At 36.4% G+C, this 20,179-nt stretch overlaps 3 protein-coding genes and 1 pseudogene across 4 annotated transcripts; 3 read left to right on the top strand and 1 right to left on the bottom strand.

Moving 5' to 3' along the window:
* The first annotated feature begins 1,471 nt into the window (after positions 1-1,471).
* LOC132180931 (F-box/kelch-repeat protein At3g23880) lies at positions 1,472-4,809 on the top strand. 2 transcript variants are annotated; one of them, XM_088516583.1, is made up of 3 exons: positions 1,472-1,705; positions 1,787-2,802; positions 4,564-4,809. In XM_088516583.1, the coding sequence occupies exons 1-2, from the start codon at positions 1,563-1,565 to the stop codon at positions 2,796-2,798; spliced, it is 1,155 nt and encodes a 384-aa protein (XP_088372709.1). In that variant the 5' UTR covers positions 1,472-1,562; the 3' UTR covers positions 2,799-2,802; positions 4,564-4,809. The 2 variants fall into 2 exon arrangements, with proteins under 2 accessions (XP_088372709.1, XP_059449913.2); XM_059593930.2 differs by having other exon boundaries at positions 1,472-2,802.
* Positions 4,810-6,888: 2,079 nt separating this feature from the next.
* Positions 6,889-8,124, top strand: LOC132182161 (putative F-box protein At3g24700; annotated as a pseudogene).
* Positions 8,125-10,390: 2,266 nt separating this feature from the next.
* On the top strand, positions 10,391-13,306 carry LOC132181476 (F-box/kelch-repeat protein At3g23880-like). Its single transcript, XM_059594716.2, has one exon. The coding sequence runs from the start codon at positions 10,626-10,628 to the stop codon at positions 11,715-11,717; it is 1,092 nt and encodes a 363-aa protein (XP_059450699.2). The 5' UTR covers positions 10,391-10,625; the 3' UTR covers positions 11,718-13,306.
* A 985-nt stretch (positions 13,307-14,291) lies between these two features.
* CM1 (chorismate mutase 1) lies at positions 14,292-18,438 on the bottom strand. The gene is made up of 6 exons (XM_059596609.2): positions 18,106-18,438; positions 16,878-17,103; positions 16,707-16,793; positions 15,973-16,116; positions 14,947-15,039; positions 14,292-14,809 (listed from the first exon to the last, which is right to left on the bottom strand). Exons 1-6 carry the CDS (start codon positions 18,285-18,287, stop codon positions 14,573-14,575), a joined length of 969 nt encoding a protein of 322 aa, XP_059452592.1. The 5' UTR covers positions 18,288-18,438; the 3' UTR covers positions 14,292-14,572.
* Positions 18,439-20,179: the final 1,741 nt, after the last annotated feature.

Raw genomic sequence — 20,179 nt, 5'->3', positions numbered from 1 at the left:
ATGACCCAAAAAAAAAAAAAAAAAAAAAAAAACTGCCTTGTTTGGCTTGGCATGTTTTTTGTTTTGTTTTCAAATTCATATTTTTTGATTTTGTAAATAGATTTGGCACAAATTTACAAAGTCAAAATTTTGCCCAATGTTCTAAAAATCACACAACACATATGCATCGGTTTTTTAAAAAATCCAAAACAAGAATGAAATTTGGCTCATCCAAATAACACATTTGTATCAGTTTCTTAAAAAATTCAAAACAAAAATGAAATTTGGCCCATCCACCATTGGGGGTGGTTTTGGCCACCCCCAAGGCTCCATGGAGGTGGCCGAGCCACCCCCATCCGGCCAGGCCACCCCCAATTTTTTTCCTTTTATTTTTTATTTATTTATTTTTAAATACATTTAAAAAAAAAATATTAAATAGGTGCCACGTGTTAACATTTTATTGATTCACGTATCAGTCTTAATGGTCAACTAACGAATAAACTAAGTTTGTCATTTATCAAAACCCCAAAAGAGTCATGTAATAAAAATAAAATTCTAAAGGGTAAAAATAATGTTCATAAACTCGAAGAGTATTGTATTTAACCCTACTTTTATTTCTTCGGTCTGTCTTTTTGTTTTTTCTCCATCATGTCGATTACGACTAGTGGTGAAATAGCGGTTGCGGTTAGCGGTTAGTGGCTAAAACCGCTAACCGCAACCGCCTAGGCGGTTAGTAAATTTTACTAACCGCCTCCGCTAACCGGGTAGCGGTTAACCGCCCGGTTAGCGGTTAACCGCTTTGGAATAACCGCTTTTTTTCTAACCGCTTTTTTTGGGCTTTTTTCTTTGGACCGATTTTGGGCCGGGTTTGGACCGGGTTTGGGCCAGTTTTGGGCTCACTTTAAACATTTTTTTTCTCATTTTAAACATTTTTTTTTTCCCTTTCCATGGCCATTTTAGCATTAAAAATTGCTATATACCAAAATCTTGTTGGCCACCTTCTACAAATCTACACATCATATAATATACAAATAAAATTACAACAAAATCATCACTTCACTTGTAGTCTTATACATAAACTCACAAGCAAGTTCATAAACTCACACATAGAAATAAAATAAAACACAAACAAATTCATAAACTCACAAGCAACCAAAAAAATCAACATATATGGTTAAACTTGAAGCTTGAGGCTCATTTCAATCAACCAAAAAAAGTTCATAAACTCACAACTTATTGTTATTATATATATATAATATATAAATATATATTATATTTAAAAAAAAGCGGTTAGCGGGTAGCGGTTAGCGGATTTCCAAAACCTACTAACCGCTAACCGCAACCGCCTAGACGGTTAGCGGTTTTTACTAACCGCTTTCAAAGCGGTTAGGCGGTTAGGCGGTTAGCGGTTAACGGTTATAACGGTTAGCGGTTAACGGTTGCGGTTAGGCGGTTTTAAATTTCACCCCTAATTACGACAAAAGAGCCGTGCTAGCTGAGCCGTACTAGGTCATTTGATTCAAGGAATATCTAATATTGAGCTGAGGAGTGAGGAGTGAGGAGTAATCTGAGAAGAGGGAGTTATGCTGAGAAATAGCTCCAGAGCAGTGAGCGGCGAGGGGGAAGAGGAGAAGAAAGGGGGAAACATGTCGAGCAGGGATTTCGCAGAAGATCTGTTAATGGAGATCCTATCAAGACTGCCCGTCAAATCCTTGATGCGCTTCAAGTGCGTAAGCAAATCCTTCTATGCTCTTATCACTAAGCCTTGTTTCATTACCAAGCACCTCACTTCTCACAATCCCCACAGAGGGGCCATCCTTAGGCGTGGGAAAGGGTCGGAACGCCCACGTTTCCCAATGCCCCCTATTCCTAATGAAAACCAAGAGCTGGCACTTCCACGTCTCTCAAGGCTCTCTGATGAAACCCTAGAGCTGTCCGAGGATGTAGATCTCTCACAATTGTTTCAGGATGAGGTTTCCGGGGTACAACTGCTCGGCCCCTGCAATGGAATACTCTGTTTGGTTGGTACTCTGAAGATGACCAAGGATGGAGACCTGCAACCCGGTTATGAGATGGTGTTATGGAACCCTGCCACAAGAGAATCAAAGATGCTTCCCCCAATGGATATGCCCACCTCGACTTTTACTTCCTATTTTGGCTTCGGTTTTGATCCCAAGACTAATGATTACAATGTGATTTGGATTCTGAACTTCGATTTCCGGCAATGCAAAGTTGAGGTCTACAGCCTTAGTACTAATTCTTGGAGGGTGATTGATTCATCCCCAAACCCATCTCTTTTCATTAAGTTACCTCGTTTTCCTTCATGCCTAAATGGAGTTCATTATTGGTGGGCTTGTGAGAGTGAGGACTATTTTGATGAAGGGCCCCGACACTTTATTGCCTTTGATATGAGCAACGAGGTGTTCCAAGAGCTACTGCCTCCCCCAACAAGAGGATTTTATCTTGAGGGTATTGCTGTTTTCAATGACTCTGTAACTCTGATTTTACCATCTGGCAATTTGATGGAAAATTGGATTGAGATATGGGTGTTGAATGAGTCTGGTGTTGAAAGCACTTGGACCCCAGGCTTTGCAATCCGACACATTCCTCATTATTGGTGTCTGATACAACTTCGGGAGGATGATTCCGCAGTTCTAACCGATGAAGATGATTGCTTGGTATTATATCACAATGGAACACAAGAAAGGAGGAATCTTCAAATAGTTGAGGCTAGACCCTCTCAACTTGTTACTTACACAGAGTCCCTAATTCTCCTCAACGGATCGGGGAATGTGCTTGAGCAACAAGCCACGTCATAACAAGGTTCTGGACTAATCCAATTTTCATATGTGCATTACATGCAAAATCACATATTTGGCATATTGCTTTTGTGTTCCAAGTTTCTGGAATTACGGTCAAGGTGACGGGTTTTTCTGTTACATTTTATATGCTTATTGCTAGCCTTTCCTGCATATCTTTTGAGTGCTTCGACGCATACATTAGCGAATATGAATCATATAAAAGTCTTCCAAGTGTTTTGATCTTTTAAGCGTATAATTTCCTCTTACCTATCAAAAAAAAAAGCGTATAATTTCCTCTTGCTTTTAATTGAAACTTTTGCTGGGTAATTCACCACATGTTATTCGTTAGAAAGGTGAAGAATGACTTATTTATCAATTTCGGTAGTTGTAATAAGATTCTGTCTATATGGTTCCTCTAAAACGGTGAGTTAGAGGGCATTCAGAATTTTGGTTTTTATCTTTTGCTGGGTTTCTATTTGTGTTATAAGTATAAAAGGCTTGTCTTTACTCTTTTGAGCTGTTGTTAGCTACTTTATTGATCGTTCATGGGAAATCGCTTTCTATTTGGATCTAGATATTACTTTAACTGTTGATTCTGATTACCCATTGGATTCAATTCTTGATTTTCCTTGCTTGTTTTTGTGATTTGCTAGTTTTCCTATTGGTTGCTACATTGATACATAGTTGAGCAGTCCCATGCTATCAGAATTATATCTCTTTACCTGTGTTTTTTTCATTCATCTTATCATTTTAACGTCTTCAACTCAGGCCATATTTAAAATTCAAATCATGCTGTGTAGGGTTGAGTCAACATTAGTCTCAATATGTCTCTGAGGACATTTCAAGACCTTCAACCTTGTTACTCATTGCTGGCTTGATATTTATATTGCTATAACTTAAGCTTTCTAGATTACTAGGTTCCCTAACATGGCGTTTGAACTTTGATAACAATGTGTTTGGTTTGTATAAGGGGGAGTGTTAGTCTGTTAGCATGAGATATGAATTATTCCTAGCCTGATGCAGGAGAAAATTGACAAAGCTATTATTTTAATTATGCATATGTGTTTTAATTTTCCTTTTTAATAAGGGCTAGGCATTCCCTTTTCCATTAGGATTATATTTTCCCTTTTTAATAAGGATTGGGTTTTTCCTTTTCTATTAGGATTTGTTTTCATTTTTCTATTAGGATTTGTTTTTTTTTTTCCTATTAGCTTTGCTTTTCCTTTTTCTTGTTAATTTAGGAGATGTCTAGCCTATATAAAGGCATCTAGTATTTGTTATTTTAATAATTCAGTTTATATTATCAATTAAATTTAAATCTTTCAGAGTTATTTCTCTGTTTGTTTATTTTTGGCAATTAGGGACTTTCTATTCCCTATTTGTTATGTTCTATCTTCATGAATTCCCTTTTCAATCTTCAATTCTTAGTTTTTGCTGCTATTATACGCTGTCAGAACAGTCCTAGTTCGCCCGGCATCATAGCCTCTTTAAGTTTTGGGAGGAATGTCTTAATTAAAGTGTTAAATTTCATATATTATTCCTATGAAATATGTGGTTTGCTTGAATTTCTTGCTCTGCTAAAAATTTTCAATCTTTTCAATTGAATATTTTGGAACGACCATGTAATTCTACTGTTATTTCGAAGGTTAATATATTATTCATGAATAGCTGGAATGTTAGCCATCCTTCAGACAATGCTGTTGCCTGTTAGATCCCTATATCAAAACTTGAATTGTTAATCATTTGAAGCCGCTAAGTAATTCTATGTTGCCTGTTTTCCCAGTTTTTGTGCATGATAGGAACCAGATGAACGTGACAATGAGACGTGCTACTCGGATCAGCCTCTTCACATTCGGCCTCTTTCTTTTGGGTGGGGATTGCTAACTTTATTTTGTGCTATTTTTCTTCTAGGTAGTTGACCTCAAGGCTGGTGTTGCTTTGATTAAGGTAGTTTCTAATGTGTCGAATATGTTGACTCTTAACACTAAGACATTGCGTTTTATTTATTTATTTATGGAGCTTTCAATCTGTTTGTTTGTTTATGATACGAATGGACGCGTGGGCGGTCCTTTATTAACAATAGGCAAAAAGATGGCCAATTATATGCCAAAAATATAGCTAATTGTGAGTTGAAATGAGATAAATTATGAGTCTGAAATGGGCATAGGTCTATAAATAATACCACAAAGGCCGAAGGGCCAAAATTAGGTCAACAAACGACCAACAAATAGACTAAATAATTGAACCAACAAAATTTCTTTTATAATTTTGCAAAATTCATTTCCACTTCCAACACGAAGATAATACCTTCTACAATTATTTTAATAATTTTTCTCTCCCCTTTGTCTCTCTCCCTCTCTTTCTCCCTTAACAAACAATGAAAATAATATTTAAATAATGTAGAGAGTTGAATAAATAATCGATTAGAGTTTAATAGCTAAATTGTTTTTTAAAAAATTGTACATTTTTAAGTAGCTAAAATAGCTATCAATGGTATAGATAGTGAAAATTTCTTTGAATATGGCGACGACTGAGAAATGGAGAAGAAGAGGAGGGGAAAATTGTTGGTGAGCAGGGGTCTCCTAGAGTGGAAATCCTGTCGAGGCTGCCCGTCAAATCGTTGATGCGCTTCAAGCACCTCACAAGTCACTCCTCAGGCGTGGGAATCCTGCATGCCACAAGAGAATCAAAGATGCTCCCCCCAATGGTATGCCCACCTCCATCTTTTCTTCCAACTTTGGCTTCGGTTTTGATCACAAGGTGGTTAGGATTCCAAACATCGGTTCAGGTGTACAAACTTAGTACTAATTCTTGGAGGGTGTTTGATTTATTCCTTAACCCATCTTATTTGATTAACATACCTCGTTTTCCTTCATGTCTAAATGGAGTTCATTACTGGTGGGCTAGTAAGGACGATAACATTAACAGGAGAGACCGCCGACTCGTGCTTTCATTTGATATGAGCATCAAGGTGTTCAAAAATCCTCATAGCTAGCTAATATCAACAAAGAAATGTAAAGACTTAATATGCTCTTAATTGAAGTGTTAAATTTCATATATCATTCCTCTAAAATATGTGGTTTGCTCTAATTTCCTATTTTTGCCCAACCATGTAATTATACTGTCATTTCCAAGGTTAGTATACGGTTAATGAATTGCTGGAAAGTACAGTGATGTTGCCCTGTTAGATCCTAGGACTAAGGTTAATTTGAGTTCTTAGAACCCTATATCAAAACTTGGCTTGGTAATCATTTAAAGCTGCTGGGTAATTCTATGTTGTTTTCCCAGTTTTTGTGTATGAACGTGACAATGAGACGTGCTAGTCGGATCATCCTCTTCATAATTGGCCTCTTTCTTTTGGGTGGGGATTACTTCATTTTGTGCTATTTTTCTTCAAGGTAGTTGACCTAAAGTTTAGTGTTGATGAAGATTTTTGGATGGTCGGATTGAGCGATGGACACCTATAAAATAAGGAGAAGATCATCGGAGTGACGTTGGGCAGAAGGCCGACAAGAAAACTTTCGATGATTAAGTCAGATAATATTACAAAATTATGAGACTCAATAGAGTTTTTGGGCTATGAATGCCATACTATTTTGGGGGGTTGTGATCCATCTTATTATCCAATATTTCTTTAGTTACATATAAAATATGTTTTTTTTTTTTTTGTCAAATTTTTAATGGAGAAAAGACTAGTATGTTGATGAAGATTTTGTATGGTTGAATAGCTTATAAAATAAGGAGAAGGTCACCGAAGTGACGCCAGGCCAGATGCCGGCATGAAAGCCTCAGATGATTAAGTCAGTATTACAAAAGTGTAAGACTCAATAAAGAGTTTTTGGGCTATGAATGCCATACTATTTTGAAGGGGTTTTGTAATTCATCTTATTATTTGAGGTGGTCTATAGATGGTGTTTCTTGATTTTTCTGTCATATAATGAGCACATAGCTTTTTGTTGAGTGCACCATTGATTATTTATTTATGTAACAACTATTAACCAAGAAAACCAAAATTAAAAAGACTAGGATTACATTCTTATTCTAGAACGTATACATAAGACTCTCGGGTATTCATAATTCATTGTAGGGTTACCTTATTTAGATTTGGGAAAAATGGAAAATAACAAAAAGTTGAGTTAGAGAGCTTGAGAATTACGGTAGGTCAACCACGTACAAATTTCTTAAAACCCTAATCCGTCAGTCAATGAAACTGTATATATAAAAAGGTGAACTTGTTTGAATTCGGCGACAGACAGGAGAAAAGAAGAAGAAGAAAAGGGCAGAAAAGATGTTGTGGGGAAGCTGGGATCTCTCAGAAGATGTGTCAATGGAAATCCTATCAAGGCTGCCCGTCAAACCCTTGATGAGCTGCAAATGCATAAGCAAATCCTGGTATGCTCTTATCACTAACCCTAGATTCATCACCAAGCACCTCAAGACTTCTCACAATCCCCACAGAGGGGCGGCTATTCTTACGCGTGTGGATGCATTGCAACGCCTACCTCTCTCGTTTGGGGCTGTAGATCTCTCACAATGGTTTCAGTACGACGAGGTTGTCGGGTTATCAATGTTCGGTCCCTGCAATGGCATACTCTGTTTTTCTGCTACTCTGCGGAAGGATGGAGATTGGCACACTGATTTTAATCGTATGTTGCTATGGAATCCTGCGACAAGAGAATCTAAGATTCTCCCCCCACCCCCAAGCTACTGGATATGCCTTACTTTCTGTCTTATCTTGGCTTCGGTTTTGATCCAAAGACTAACGATTACAAGGTTGTCAGGATTATGAACTTCCGTTTCCGGCAATGCAAAGTTCAGGTATACCACCTTCGTTCAAATTCTTGGAGGCTGCTAGATTCTCCCCCTAACCCATCTTATTATATTCAATCAACTCGTTTTCCCTCGTACCTAAATGGAGTTTACTATTGGTTGGCTCGTGTTCGTGAGGGGAATTGCATGGGCTGATCAAGATATTCCTATTATCAATGACTCTGTATCTTTGATTTTGAAATTTCCCCACGATTGGAAACATTCGTTTGAGATATGGATATGGGTGTTGAAAGGAATTGGACCAAAATATTAACAATCCGACAAATTCCAGTTTTTTGGAACCTGCTACAGCTTCGGGAGGATGGTTTGATAGTTCTAACGAATGAAGATAAATGTTTGGTATTGTATGATCCCATAACACAAGAAGCGACGAATCTTCAAATATATACGGCTGGATTTTCCCAACTTGTTAGTTACACAGAGTCCCTAGTTCTCCTAAATGGATAGGGGAATGAATGTGCTTGAGCAACAAACCAACTACTCTTATATAACAAGATTCTGCATATTTATTTAATAATGTTGGCTATCTTTGAGTGCTTCTTAGCGAATATATATGAATAATGTAAAAGTCTTTCGAGTGTTTTTGGCCTTTTAAGCGTATATAATTTCCTCTTGCTTTTTATTGAAACTTTTGCTGGGTAATTCCCCCCCATGTCAACAGAGTAGTGTTTTAAGAAAGATTTTGTTTTGAAATGTAAAGACTTAAATATGCTCGGTTGGTTTTAGGTTCAATAATTTGTTACCTCTGATTTTCTTTATGGCTAAGCTGTAAAGGGACCGTGTACACAAAACAAAAATAAGGTCAGAGCGTCTCCGGTTAAGACAGAAGACTCGCATGCAGCGTGTATGAGATAGAGAGAGAGAGATGAGGGTCTCTCAAAGTCCCTCCAAAGAGTGAGGTGTGTGTGTGGGGAGGAAGAAGAATTAAAAGAAGAGACATTTCTCCTTCCTCTTTTCTCCTTTTATCCAAAGATGCAAAAAAGACGGGCACATGTCATTAGGTGAGTGGATAGTGACATATGATAAATAAGTGTAAAAAAAAAAGGGGCCCACTAAGAGAGATTTTCTCCTCTACACGCTCTTAATTGAAGTGGTTTGCTCTAATTTCCTATTTTGGCACAACCATGAAATTCTAGTGTTATTTCAAAGGTTAATTTACGGTTTATGAATAGTGTAAAGTTAGGCATCCTTCCTTCGTACAATGCTCTTGGCAGTGGCCCTGTTAGATCCTAGGACTAGCTAGGGTTAATTTTTGTAATGGAGTTTTAGTTTGATTATATTATCCTTTTAATTGACTAAATTTTTTGGAATTTTTTACTAAAGAGAATTAAAATAAAAAAGAAAAGGCTACAGTGAGCATGAATTGACTAAAAATTGAGATGTAAAATTACAAAAGAAAAGAAAGTAAATAAGTGACTTGGCTTCTATGCACTAGTCCAAATTACCGCATATCTGTAGTACTTTTTTTAGACGGTCCAGATTTTGTTAGGACCTTTTTAATTCAAAAATTAACGATGTTTACTAAACAGCAAGACTAAGCATATTTTCCGTCTATTTTCTTCTGTTACAAAGCAAGTCAAGCCTCGGGTTTCACGTCATTCTAACGGATCAGTATCCACTAGCCCGGGCTTGACTTACTATGTAATGGAAGAAAATAGACGAAAAAGATGCTTGGTCTTGCTGTTTAGTAAACACCGTTAGTTTTTGATTAAAAAGGTCCTAACAAAATCTGGACCGTCTAAAAAAAAAAAGAACGCAGTAGTTTAGAAATTAGACTACCACATAGAAGCCAAGTCCGATCTAGGGCTGTTAAGTGAGCGAAGCGTCTCGCGAGCAAGCTCGGGCTCGGCTCGTGCTCAACTCGAATATTAAATGAAGCACTTTATGAACACAAATTCTGGCTCGAATATTAAACGAAGCAAGCTCGGCTCGACTTGGCTAAGCTCGTGAACAGCTCATATAAGCTCGAGTGTGTGTGTATATATATATATATATATATATAAACTAAGTAATAGATAATTAATTATAAATCTCATAATTATTAAAACATTAAAATTGCATTTATATTTAAGCGTTAGAGAATGAAAAATTCTAGACCCTTCGTGATGAAAGAGAGAGAGAGAGCAATCATTAAAAAAACCTCGATTCAATTAGAGCAAATCCAAACAAAAGGAAAAAGAATCAAGCAGAAACTATTGAGGGAGATTGCGAAAGGCATAAACTATTGATGAATCAAACAGATCCAAACACTATCACTACATGTCTGGTGAGTGAGAGTGAGAGAGTGGGAAATGAGAGTTCAGGTGGAAGATCCGTTGTGACTGGTGAGGGGGATTGAGAGAGAGACGTTAAAAAAATATTTTTTTGTAGGGTGCGTTGTCTCAATGCAGTCTGAATGCAACCTGTTAACTTGTCCTACATTGTTAAGAAAACATCAATCTCCAAGTTTGCTTATCTATAAAATGATGCATATCCTCTCTCTTTGAAACCAAATGCCTTACTGTATTGACTCAGGCTCCATACTCGACTAGCCAGACTAAGCAAATACTCATATGCAAACTAACTTCTTAAGCCGTTTAAGAGTACTTGAAGTTAAAAAAAAATTTAAAAACAAAAACATTAAATATAAGAGCCAGCTCTCGGCTCAACTTATTATTAGCTCGAGCTCGATTTTTTTGGCTCGCCCTTGAGCTCGAGTAAAATTTAAACGAGCCAAGCTTGAACAAGGGAAGCTCGCTCAAGCTCGGCTCGTTTACACCCCTAGGACTCCGACCAAAAAAATAAACAAACAAGCAAAGACAAAATATTTATTTAAATTTGGGAAAATAACAGAAAATTCAGTTAGAAACGTCGAGATTTTCGGTAAAGCTTGGACAAATTTCAGCATTATTCCGTCATAAAACCTGGGAAAATCCGTCAATGCTACGAAGGTAATGGTGTTTAGGTCGACATCTAAACAGACTCATCATTTCTTTGTATCCGGCGACGGGAGAAGAGAAGAAGAAAAGGGGAAAGATGTTGTGGGGAAGGGATCTCCCAGAAGATTTGTCAATGGAAATCCTATCAAGGCTTCCCGTCAAATCATTGATGCGCTGCAAATGCATAAGCAAATCCTGGTATGCTCTTATCACTAACCCTAGTTTCATCACCATGCACCTCACTTCTCACAATCCCAACAGAAGGGCGGCTATTCTTAGGCGTGGGGGTGGATTGGAACACCTACGTCTCTCCACGCTCTCTAACGAAACCCTAGAGGTGTCTGGGAATGTTGATCTCTCACAATTGTTTCTGGATGAGGTTTCTAAGGTATCAATATTCGGCCCCTGCAATGGCATACTTTGTTTTTCTGGTACTCTGTGGAAGAATAGAGATGGGCACTGTGATTATGGTCGTTTGGTGTTATGGAATCCTGCGACAAGAGAATCGAAGTTGCTCCCCCCATTCCCCCGGCAATCGGATTTATACTTTTTTTCTAATCTTGGCTTCGGTTTTGATCCAAAGACTAACGATTACAAGGTGGTTAGGATTATGAACTTCCGTTTCCGGCACTGCAAAGTTCAGGTATACCACCTTAGTACTAATTCTTGGAGGGTGCTTGATTCATCCCCTAACCCATCTTATTTTATTCATTTACCTCGTTTTCCCTCGTACCTAAATGGAGTTTACTATTGGTGGGCTCGGGTTCGTGAAGATGGTTACATGGGCCGCCAACTCTTGCTTTCCTTTGATATGAGCAACGAGGTGTTCCAAGAGGTACTGCCTCCCCCATCTGAAGGAAGTTGTAGTGAGGATATTGCTGTTATCAATGACTCTGTAACTATGATTTTACCATGTAACAGTGAGTTGAAAGAATGTATTGAGATATGGGTGTTGAATGAGTGTGGTGTTGAAAGGACTTGGACCAAAATATTAACAATCCGACAAATTCCAGTTTTTTGGAATCTGCTACAGCTTCGGGAGGATGGTTTGGTAGTTCTAACCGATGAAGATCAATGTTTGGTATTGTATGACCCGAGAACACAAGAAGCGAGGAATCTTCAAATATATGAGGCTAGATTCGCTCAACTTGTTAGTTACACAGAGTCCCTAGTTCGCCTAAATGGATAGGGGAATGTGCTTGAGCAACAAGCCAAGTCATAACAAGATTCTGGACCAATTCAATTTCATAGGTGCATTACCTGCAAAATCACATATTTGTTACATTGCTTTTGGATTCCAAGTTTCTGGAATTATGAGGGGTTTTTCTGTTACATTTTATATGCTTCTAGCCTTTTCTGCATATTTATTTAATAATGTTGGCTATCTTTTGAGTGCTTCGACACAAACATTAGCGAATATGAATGATGTAAAAGTCTTTTGAGTGTTTTGACCTTTTAAGCGTATAATTTCCTCTTGCTTTTTATTGTTGCAACTTTTGCTTGGTAATTCCCCCTCATGTTATTCGTTTGAAGGTTGAACAATTATTTATCAATTTCGATAGTTGTAATAAGATTTTGTCTATATGGTTCCTGTAAGAGTTTGAGGATATTCACCGTTTTAGATATTCCAAGGTATTTGAAGGGGGTTAGCCAAAATCTACAGATGAGAATTGAATTAAACTGTGAACAGAGTAGGGTTTTAAGAAAGATTTTGTTTTTTCCTTCAAAGAAATAAAACTTCTTTACTACCTTTAGATGGTTGAGTGAATGGAGGAAGATGAAAGAAAAACACAGAATTTGCATTTTCTTTTCTCTTTAAGAGTATCCCTTGTGACTTCAATTTGTTATCCCTTTTTTCTTTGAACTCTTTGTTACATAAAATGATTCATTTTCATCCTTAGTTTGGTTGCTGGGACAATGGAGAGTGAAAATAGTGTTGAAAATTGGGTCTTGGGTTTTCTGTTGATTTTGATGGTGTAATTGTAAAATTCAACCCCAACTAAGCTTACGAGTGGAATTCTTTGTTTTTTATCTGCCAAATGGGTAATAGTATAATATCAGAAATTTTCTACCATTTCTTGGACTCTTTCAATTTCCTTTCCTCCTGTTTTTTCTTATGACAAAATATTCAAAGGGACTCCTTCAATTGCTGAGAGAGTAAATTGCTTATTAGAAAATATTCAAGGGACTCTTTATTATGTTTCTGTTCCATTTTATAGGGACCCTAAACCCTCAATATTATGTTGGAATTGCTGAAACTGCTCTTCATTTTTCCTTTTTGGCCAACCAGACGAATTATTATGTGGGTGCCTTGCAACATTCTTGATGCTCGATCCAGGTGAATATAAAAGTGTTGTGTGTGTCTAAACCCTTTCGTAATTTAGATTGCAGATTAGGTGTTTGGGATTGCCCAAGTGAATTCCATCAATTTACCATTGATCCCAAAACTTGGTTTTATGATCATGGTACGTTTCATATGAAATGTCATATTGCTATGACATGCTTATGACTTTTTTATGATGTTGCCATTCTTCCGGGTATGATGTTGCCAGATTCAAATGTACTAAGGCAATGCTAGTTGCTACCAACAAGTGCTAGATTATATTGGTATCTGTTTGTATGTATTGCTCTGGCAGCTGATTTGCTTGTTGGGAGCATAACAGATCATTTATGATTGGGCTGCAGAAATTTGGCAAGGGTGATTTGAGGGCCAACAAGGAATTTGAAACCCCCAAGGGGTTGGGCTCAAGCAGTAAGGGTCTTGGTGACATTCCAATTAGGTCTAAGGTTCAAATCTCCTCAGGTGCAAGCAATTTTTTGGGGCCAGTCCACTGGCGAAATGTAAGTATTATTCGATTCTTGTAGAGGGAACGCTTTGCACGAGTCCGATGTTTACCCGATAAAAGTGGGTACACGAAGTGATTATACCTTAGAGGGATTTCTTATCAAAGAAAACAATGAGAGATTAGCCATGCCTAGAAATACTTTTTTTGCCAAAGCCGGTGAAGAGAGGAAGAGATTGAGCATCCATGACGTCTGCCACAACACATAACAGCTCGGTGACTTTGATCAATCCACCAAGTGAAGGAGTTCAGCAGCCTGCAACACCTGCTTTGCTAAAGATGACAATACAGGAGCATTTGCCCGATTGATCGGCCTCATTTGGATATCAAAAATTTGGCTTTCAATTGTAAAGATGCATAGTTGCTACATGCTCTATGACAAGCAGTAATTCATTGAATAGTTGGCTGAGATTGCGGCCTCAACGTTGTGGAATAATTGTATTATACAAATGTGGCTTGTAGCATTATTCGTTGATCATTGATGGATAAGAAAAAAAGACTAATAATCCTTAAATCAACTATCCGAAACTAACACCTAGGACTTTTTTTTATCTGGAATTAGATCCATAGCCAAAGCCCACGCAAGTTAGTATAGTACTTACCCGCGGCTATAATCCATCACAACTTAACCCTCTAATCTCCTACCTAAAAACCCTCAACTCCAACCCTTCCTGTATTAACCAAGTCAAGCCTCTCAACTTGGCTAAATATACAACACCAAGAATGACCTTAAACTAGATGTTGAAGCCCTTAGAGCTTGTCTTATGTCTTGAAGATATTGGGAGGGGTGGGGGTTACAATTAGTCCAAGACTTGAATCTTGACAATAGTAATAAAAGAGCAAACAAGAGATGTCAATTGTTGGAAATATACAAAAGTGGTTACAATTAGTCTACGACTTGATTCTTGACAATAGTAATAAAAGAGCAAACAAGAGATGTCAATTGTTGAAAATATACAAAAGTAAGCACGCATTTCACAAAATTTATATCACGCGAAATGAAATGCCAGTATTCTTGTTTTGCATCACATAGTCAAAGTAAAAGCATCTCAGAGTCTCCTACATATATAATACTCACAAAGATAATAGTCAAAAGCCACTATCGACGAAGACTCTTTTATTTGCTTGAATACTGGGAGACACTAACTCTACTCATTCAGCTAAAATGAGCGTGTGACTAAATATATAATAATAACTCCATTCAGTCCAACCTTCTGAGTAGGTACTCAACTTGAACTTCCTTCGTTAATGGCATGATCCAGTCCCCATATAGATCGGCAACCAAGCTTGGTACTATTTTGTAAACAGGTTCAGCTTCATCTTCTGCTAAATCCACTGTCACCTCTTGACCGTAAGTTTTGGCTTTCATTTCTACTCTCCTTTTAATTGCCTCTTCAACTTTTGGATATGTCAGCATATCCATCAGTCTTTGCCTGTCCTGCAAAATCCAACACCACCACCACAGGGGAAGAACAAAAAAAAAAAAGAAAAAAAAAAGTTAAAAGTAAATAATACCCAAGAAAAGCATTGCACAGAAGAAGTACAGCAAGAATGCATCTAAGAAAGGTTGTGGACCTGTCCTTTAATGGCAGCTTCATAGGCATCTGGAGCGACTCGAAATTTGGCCTCTGCTACAAATTTACCATAATGTATTCTCTTCGAAAGAGTCTGCAATCACAATAAGCATGCATCTATCAGAGAGAGGAGTATTGTTCGCAAAGATCCAATGACGCCACAAATTGGTGTATTTGAAAACTGCATTAACATATATGCATTGGGGTTTACCTACAATTAATGTACTATCACTGAATTTGCATAAAACGTTTTGCAGAGATCAATTACATATGTCAAGATTGAATAATCTATGTAATTAGGCAACACATATAAAAATTATGTGTGAAGAATAAGTTAGTTGACCTCACTCACCATCATTGTAAATTTCCCATAATAAATATATCTAGACAGCAGGCATATTTGACATTTTTCTTTTACAAACTTATATATAATGTACATTACTTTACATGACACAAGGTAGGTAGATAACATGTTAAAGCATACATCTTCAAAAATCTAAGGAATTAAAATAGGGGGCATGCTTTGGGAAGAAAGATTCCACTGGATGGCAGATGAGCAACAGGATCTAGTTCTGTGCTCGGAACTAAAATTGGCCTAATCTCAGGAAAGGGCCCAACAGGCTATTTCACATTTGACCACTTTAAAGGGCCCAACAGGCTTCCTACTCAGAAAAGCTCAATGTTGCTTAAAATAAGTAAAACCTCCAATTTCTTCTTCTATCTAAGATTTGACTTGCGTTGCTTGATTTAACAGTGGTACAACAGCGGTCAACATTTCTTCCATGAATGAAACTAATACCTATAAGGTATACAAGTGCACACTAGAGACTAGAGAGAGAGAAGGGACATTAAAATACAAAAGGCAAATATCGCAAAAGACTCAAGATGCATAAAATTATTACTTCAAGGAACCATAAAAACAGAACAAGTCATACCTAATTCGTGCTCACCACAGTAGAATTCATAGGAATTATAGTCGCCCAAATCCATTTATAAGTTACACAGATAAATTAACCAAAATAAATACCTGCAAGCACATTGCGTCACAAAGAGCAGTTGATCCACAGTTTCCATCATCTCCTTCCTCGACTAATCTCGGGATAAGATCTCTAAAATACATGTCCCACACTTTCTTATTTATATTAATTGAGTCAGCAAAAGGATGTAGTACCTGTTTACAAGTCAGGAACAGGTTCAAAATGGACGAAAATAAGGTGAAAAATGAAAAATAAAGAGCAATTATGTTGATAAAATCTAACTGGAGAGGTATGTTAGCAAGGTAAAATCCTTTTGGCAACCTTTCATTAAGTCTACCAAGTAAAACAGAACAATTTACTCATCTTTACATCAATATTACAAATTAAATATATTTTGAACCAACCTAGCGTGAAATTTTATAGAAGGTTTGTAACGGCTCATGCAGCAACTGAATATGATTGACCCCTTTTCCTAAGTTATACATATTTAGTTCTTTCATACTAAGCTGATCTCGAAATATTATGGACAAGTATTCCTAAATTCTTTTTTGATAAGCAAGTATTCCTAAATTCTCCATGTTGCAAACTTCCAAAAGGTGAGAAAGGACTAAATATTCTGAGTTTCAGACTATGCCATTCACGAAATCTATAGCTTCTCCTCAATTGAATTGAGAGAAAAAAATGATAAACTTGACTATTGTACCCCTGGAGCCAGAGGTTCATTTTCAAGCATAAAGTAAAAAATAAAATAATAAACTTGGGCATCCACTCATCTTATATTTACCTGTGGGTATTGCAAAGGTGGCAACACTGGTTCTGGTAGCTCATCTGGGAAAAAGGGATGCTCATCAGGGCTCTTGAATCTGCCCACCTAATGTGCAATGAGAAGTTAATCAAATGCCTTTAGGGACCCTTCCTTCATTTCAACCATTCTTTTTCCAGGGGCCCAACATACCTGAGCATGAAGCTTTTCAGTTTCTTTGACCATGTATTCAACTAAAGAGCCATGGAACCCATCCATGGAGAAAGCATTAGGGTCGTACGTCTCCGCATTATAACAATATTGAGCTCTTTCCAAAAGGCTAAATATAATGCTATCCTCCTGTCGAATTAAGGAACGTCTTATACCCTCTAGTGTCAGGTTCTCACTTTCATCCACCCTTTTCTTTATTGTCAATGACCTACATTAAAAAAGAGCATAATTTAGAATTTGAGCCAACAAAAATGAGAGGCGAGATGCTCAAATCCTCCCATCGGAATGGACACCAATGCATCATATAATATGCATGATAGACTTGAGTTTATGCAAGAATTTTGCATGTCTGTGCAACTATAGCAGGAAAACATGGCAGCATAGCAACAAAGTGAAGCATCACAAATAAATTGAAGCAAGAAACAAATTGCTATCTGATTTATGGAAATGCCTCACAAAAGCATCAGGGATGCATTGATAAAAAAATTTAGCCAATAGTTCAGGAAAAAAAAAAAAAACTTTAAATCAATCAGGAGAAAATAAAAGAAGCCACTTTTTCATACATCCGGAATTGGCATTTTGTAATATTAACAAATTCGTGGTGAGTTATTTAATTCTACGTGAAAGGATCGTGTCACTTTTATTCTGATGAATGAACTAAAGGAGAGTACAAGGACTGCAAAATACAAGGAGCACCAGCAGCAGACAAAAAATTGAATCACGTCTGCATCTATTTACTTATAAACATAGGTACAAGCAACTAAAGCAATAACATAAATCAAACCATAAAACAAGCATGTGATGTAAGTTTAAATTTAAAGTCTATATTAATTTGATACCTTCTCAATTATTCAGGATTCTTTGCTCATCTGGATACAGATCCGATCAGACACCCTAATTTCTATATGTTATCCTAGGCATGCAAGTAGAAACCTTATACAGTTAAACTGAGAACACGCAAAAACATGTCAGTCAAATTATAGGGCAAGCAATACAACAATCATCAGAAACTGGACTACAATAAAATCTCAATATCAAAAACAAACATATAAATGAAAAAACAGATGCCTATTTCCTTAGGTTAAAAAGAACGAAATTTGAAGCAAAAATAGAAAGAAATACACTTTTCCTCCCACAAAGATTGAATTCCAGAGACCCACAAACTGGATTCCGCAACAAATTTAAACAAAAGGGTTACAAATTTGATTACCCAACGGAAGTTGCAGTGGCTTGTATAGATTGAATGCCTCTCTTCGCCAAGCTTGAACCTTGAGACCTAAAATAGAAACTCTGCCTGGTCCGGAGGGCCAGAGGGCAAATGGGTCTTGAAAATCTGGAAGCATGACGAACTGTAAGGGCAGGAGCGGCAGCTCCTAACAGCTTCGCCTCCATTGACACGACAGAGAGAGCTTAGAGAGCAAGGAACAACTGTAAGAGAAAAAAAAAGCGTCGAAACCCAATATAAAAGGCAAAGAAAATAAACAGAAAGTCTGGGCCTTTTTTGGCTGCTTTGGACTCTGGGGTTGGTGAGGTGAGCAGGAGTAGGTGTTGAAGTTGGGTAGGTCAGGGTTTTGGAGCTAACCCATTCTCGTACAGTGTAGGGGAAGGTAGGTTGTGTCTGCTTTCCGTGATTTGGCCCCACCCAACAACCTCATGGCCCCACTGCCCGCCCCCAACAACCTTTTATAGTTTTATGCCATGCTTGTCTATTTAATTTGTTAGGTAAGCTATATGAAGTAAACAAAATGCTGCGGTCCTTCTTCAATTTTCTCGAGTTTTCTAAACAATGAATAGAGACATATGTCTGTTTTTGAAAAGTATTAATGTCAATTTTCATCAATTTATGGAACAAAATTAGAATGAGGTATTGTTTTTGTTTTTAAAATACCATTTACAGCAAAAAAAAAAAAAAACCAGTTATTAAACCACATTAAACAAAAGAGAAGTGCTAGAAAGTTAAATAATAGGAGCTAGAATTCTTTTCAAACTTACGTGACAAGAATTTTAAAATAAAAAATAATTATTATTATAAATAACTGGTTTTGGGTGTTTAAAATTTTTGTCACGTTAGTTTGAAAATAATTTTGGCTCCTACTCTTTGGCTGTCACAAAAAGGTATTTAATCCTAAATTTAAATGGCTTTATTGAATTTTTTTGTACATACACTTCTCTCTTTAGTCTTTACTTTAAACTCCTTCATAAGGCAATTATTTGTTAGTTCATTTAAGTCCAGGATAGGATCAAGACGAACCATGTCATAGATAAGATAAAATTTTAGAGGTTTAATAGTGTATGTGTAATCACATAGTCAATATGTTAGCACCTTGTTTACAAATTTTAAATGACATATCGTCAAATACAACAAAACAAAGTTTTAATCATAAAATAGATTCTTCCCAATATTTTGAAGGAAAAATATCAAAATTGCATCATGTGTTTCTATTCATTATTAAAATAAAATAAAATAAAAATCCATGAGCTTTCAATTTAAATAAATAAATCCTAATGAATGAATAATTTATGGGATAAATCACTTTTCTATATTCCATTAAACTTTCTAACAATATGCTTATAAAATACTAACTATACCCCAAAGGAAATTTTTACTGAAAATAACATGAACTCAACAACAATAAGCTCTCCATGGCCGTAGAGGTCTCGATCTCCACGGATATAGAAGTATTTCATTAGTTTATGTTAGAAAAGTTCAATAATATGGATCAAATAATATATTTGATAAATTTGTTATCCACATGAATCTATTTGTTAAAATTAAAAACTTATAAAGCTTTTTGACAAAAGTAATGTTATTTTTCATATTCATTTATCTTACACATATTACACCGGCTAATATAACGTGTTTTAAGTAGCTTACACTTTCATTTTTTAAAGGCCTAACATGAAAAATCACTTCAAATATATCACGTCAACTGTTGTGACATATATATGATAAATAAGTGTGAATAGTATGTATGATTACTCTTTTGATAATGAATGAAGAACATGGGATATGATTTTGATTTTTTTGAAGGGAAGGGGAGTAAATATTTTTTTTTTTTTTTTTTTTTTTTTTTGAGTTTAGTTGAATAATTAATTAATCCTCTTAAGAAATTAATTGTAATGATTACTATTACATTATCTTGATTGAAAACATATGGAAGAGATAATGTAGGAAAGTTTAGGTTCTATTTGTTTTGACTTAAAATGTTTTTTTATTAGAAAATGATTTCAGCGGGACAATGATTTTAACTAAAAACATTTTACTCATAGAAAAAATACGACGG

The sequence above is a fragment of the Corylus avellana genome, chromosome 5, assembly GCF_965113065.1.
Source record: "Corylus avellana chromosome 5, dhCorAvel1.hap1.2, whole genome shotgun sequence".
Lineage (NCBI taxonomy): Eukaryota > Viridiplantae > Streptophyta > Magnoliopsida > Fagales > Betulaceae > Corylus > Corylus avellana.
The sequence above is the reverse complement of the archived record's forward strand: the minus strand, read 5'-3'. Positions and strand labels throughout refer to the sequence as shown.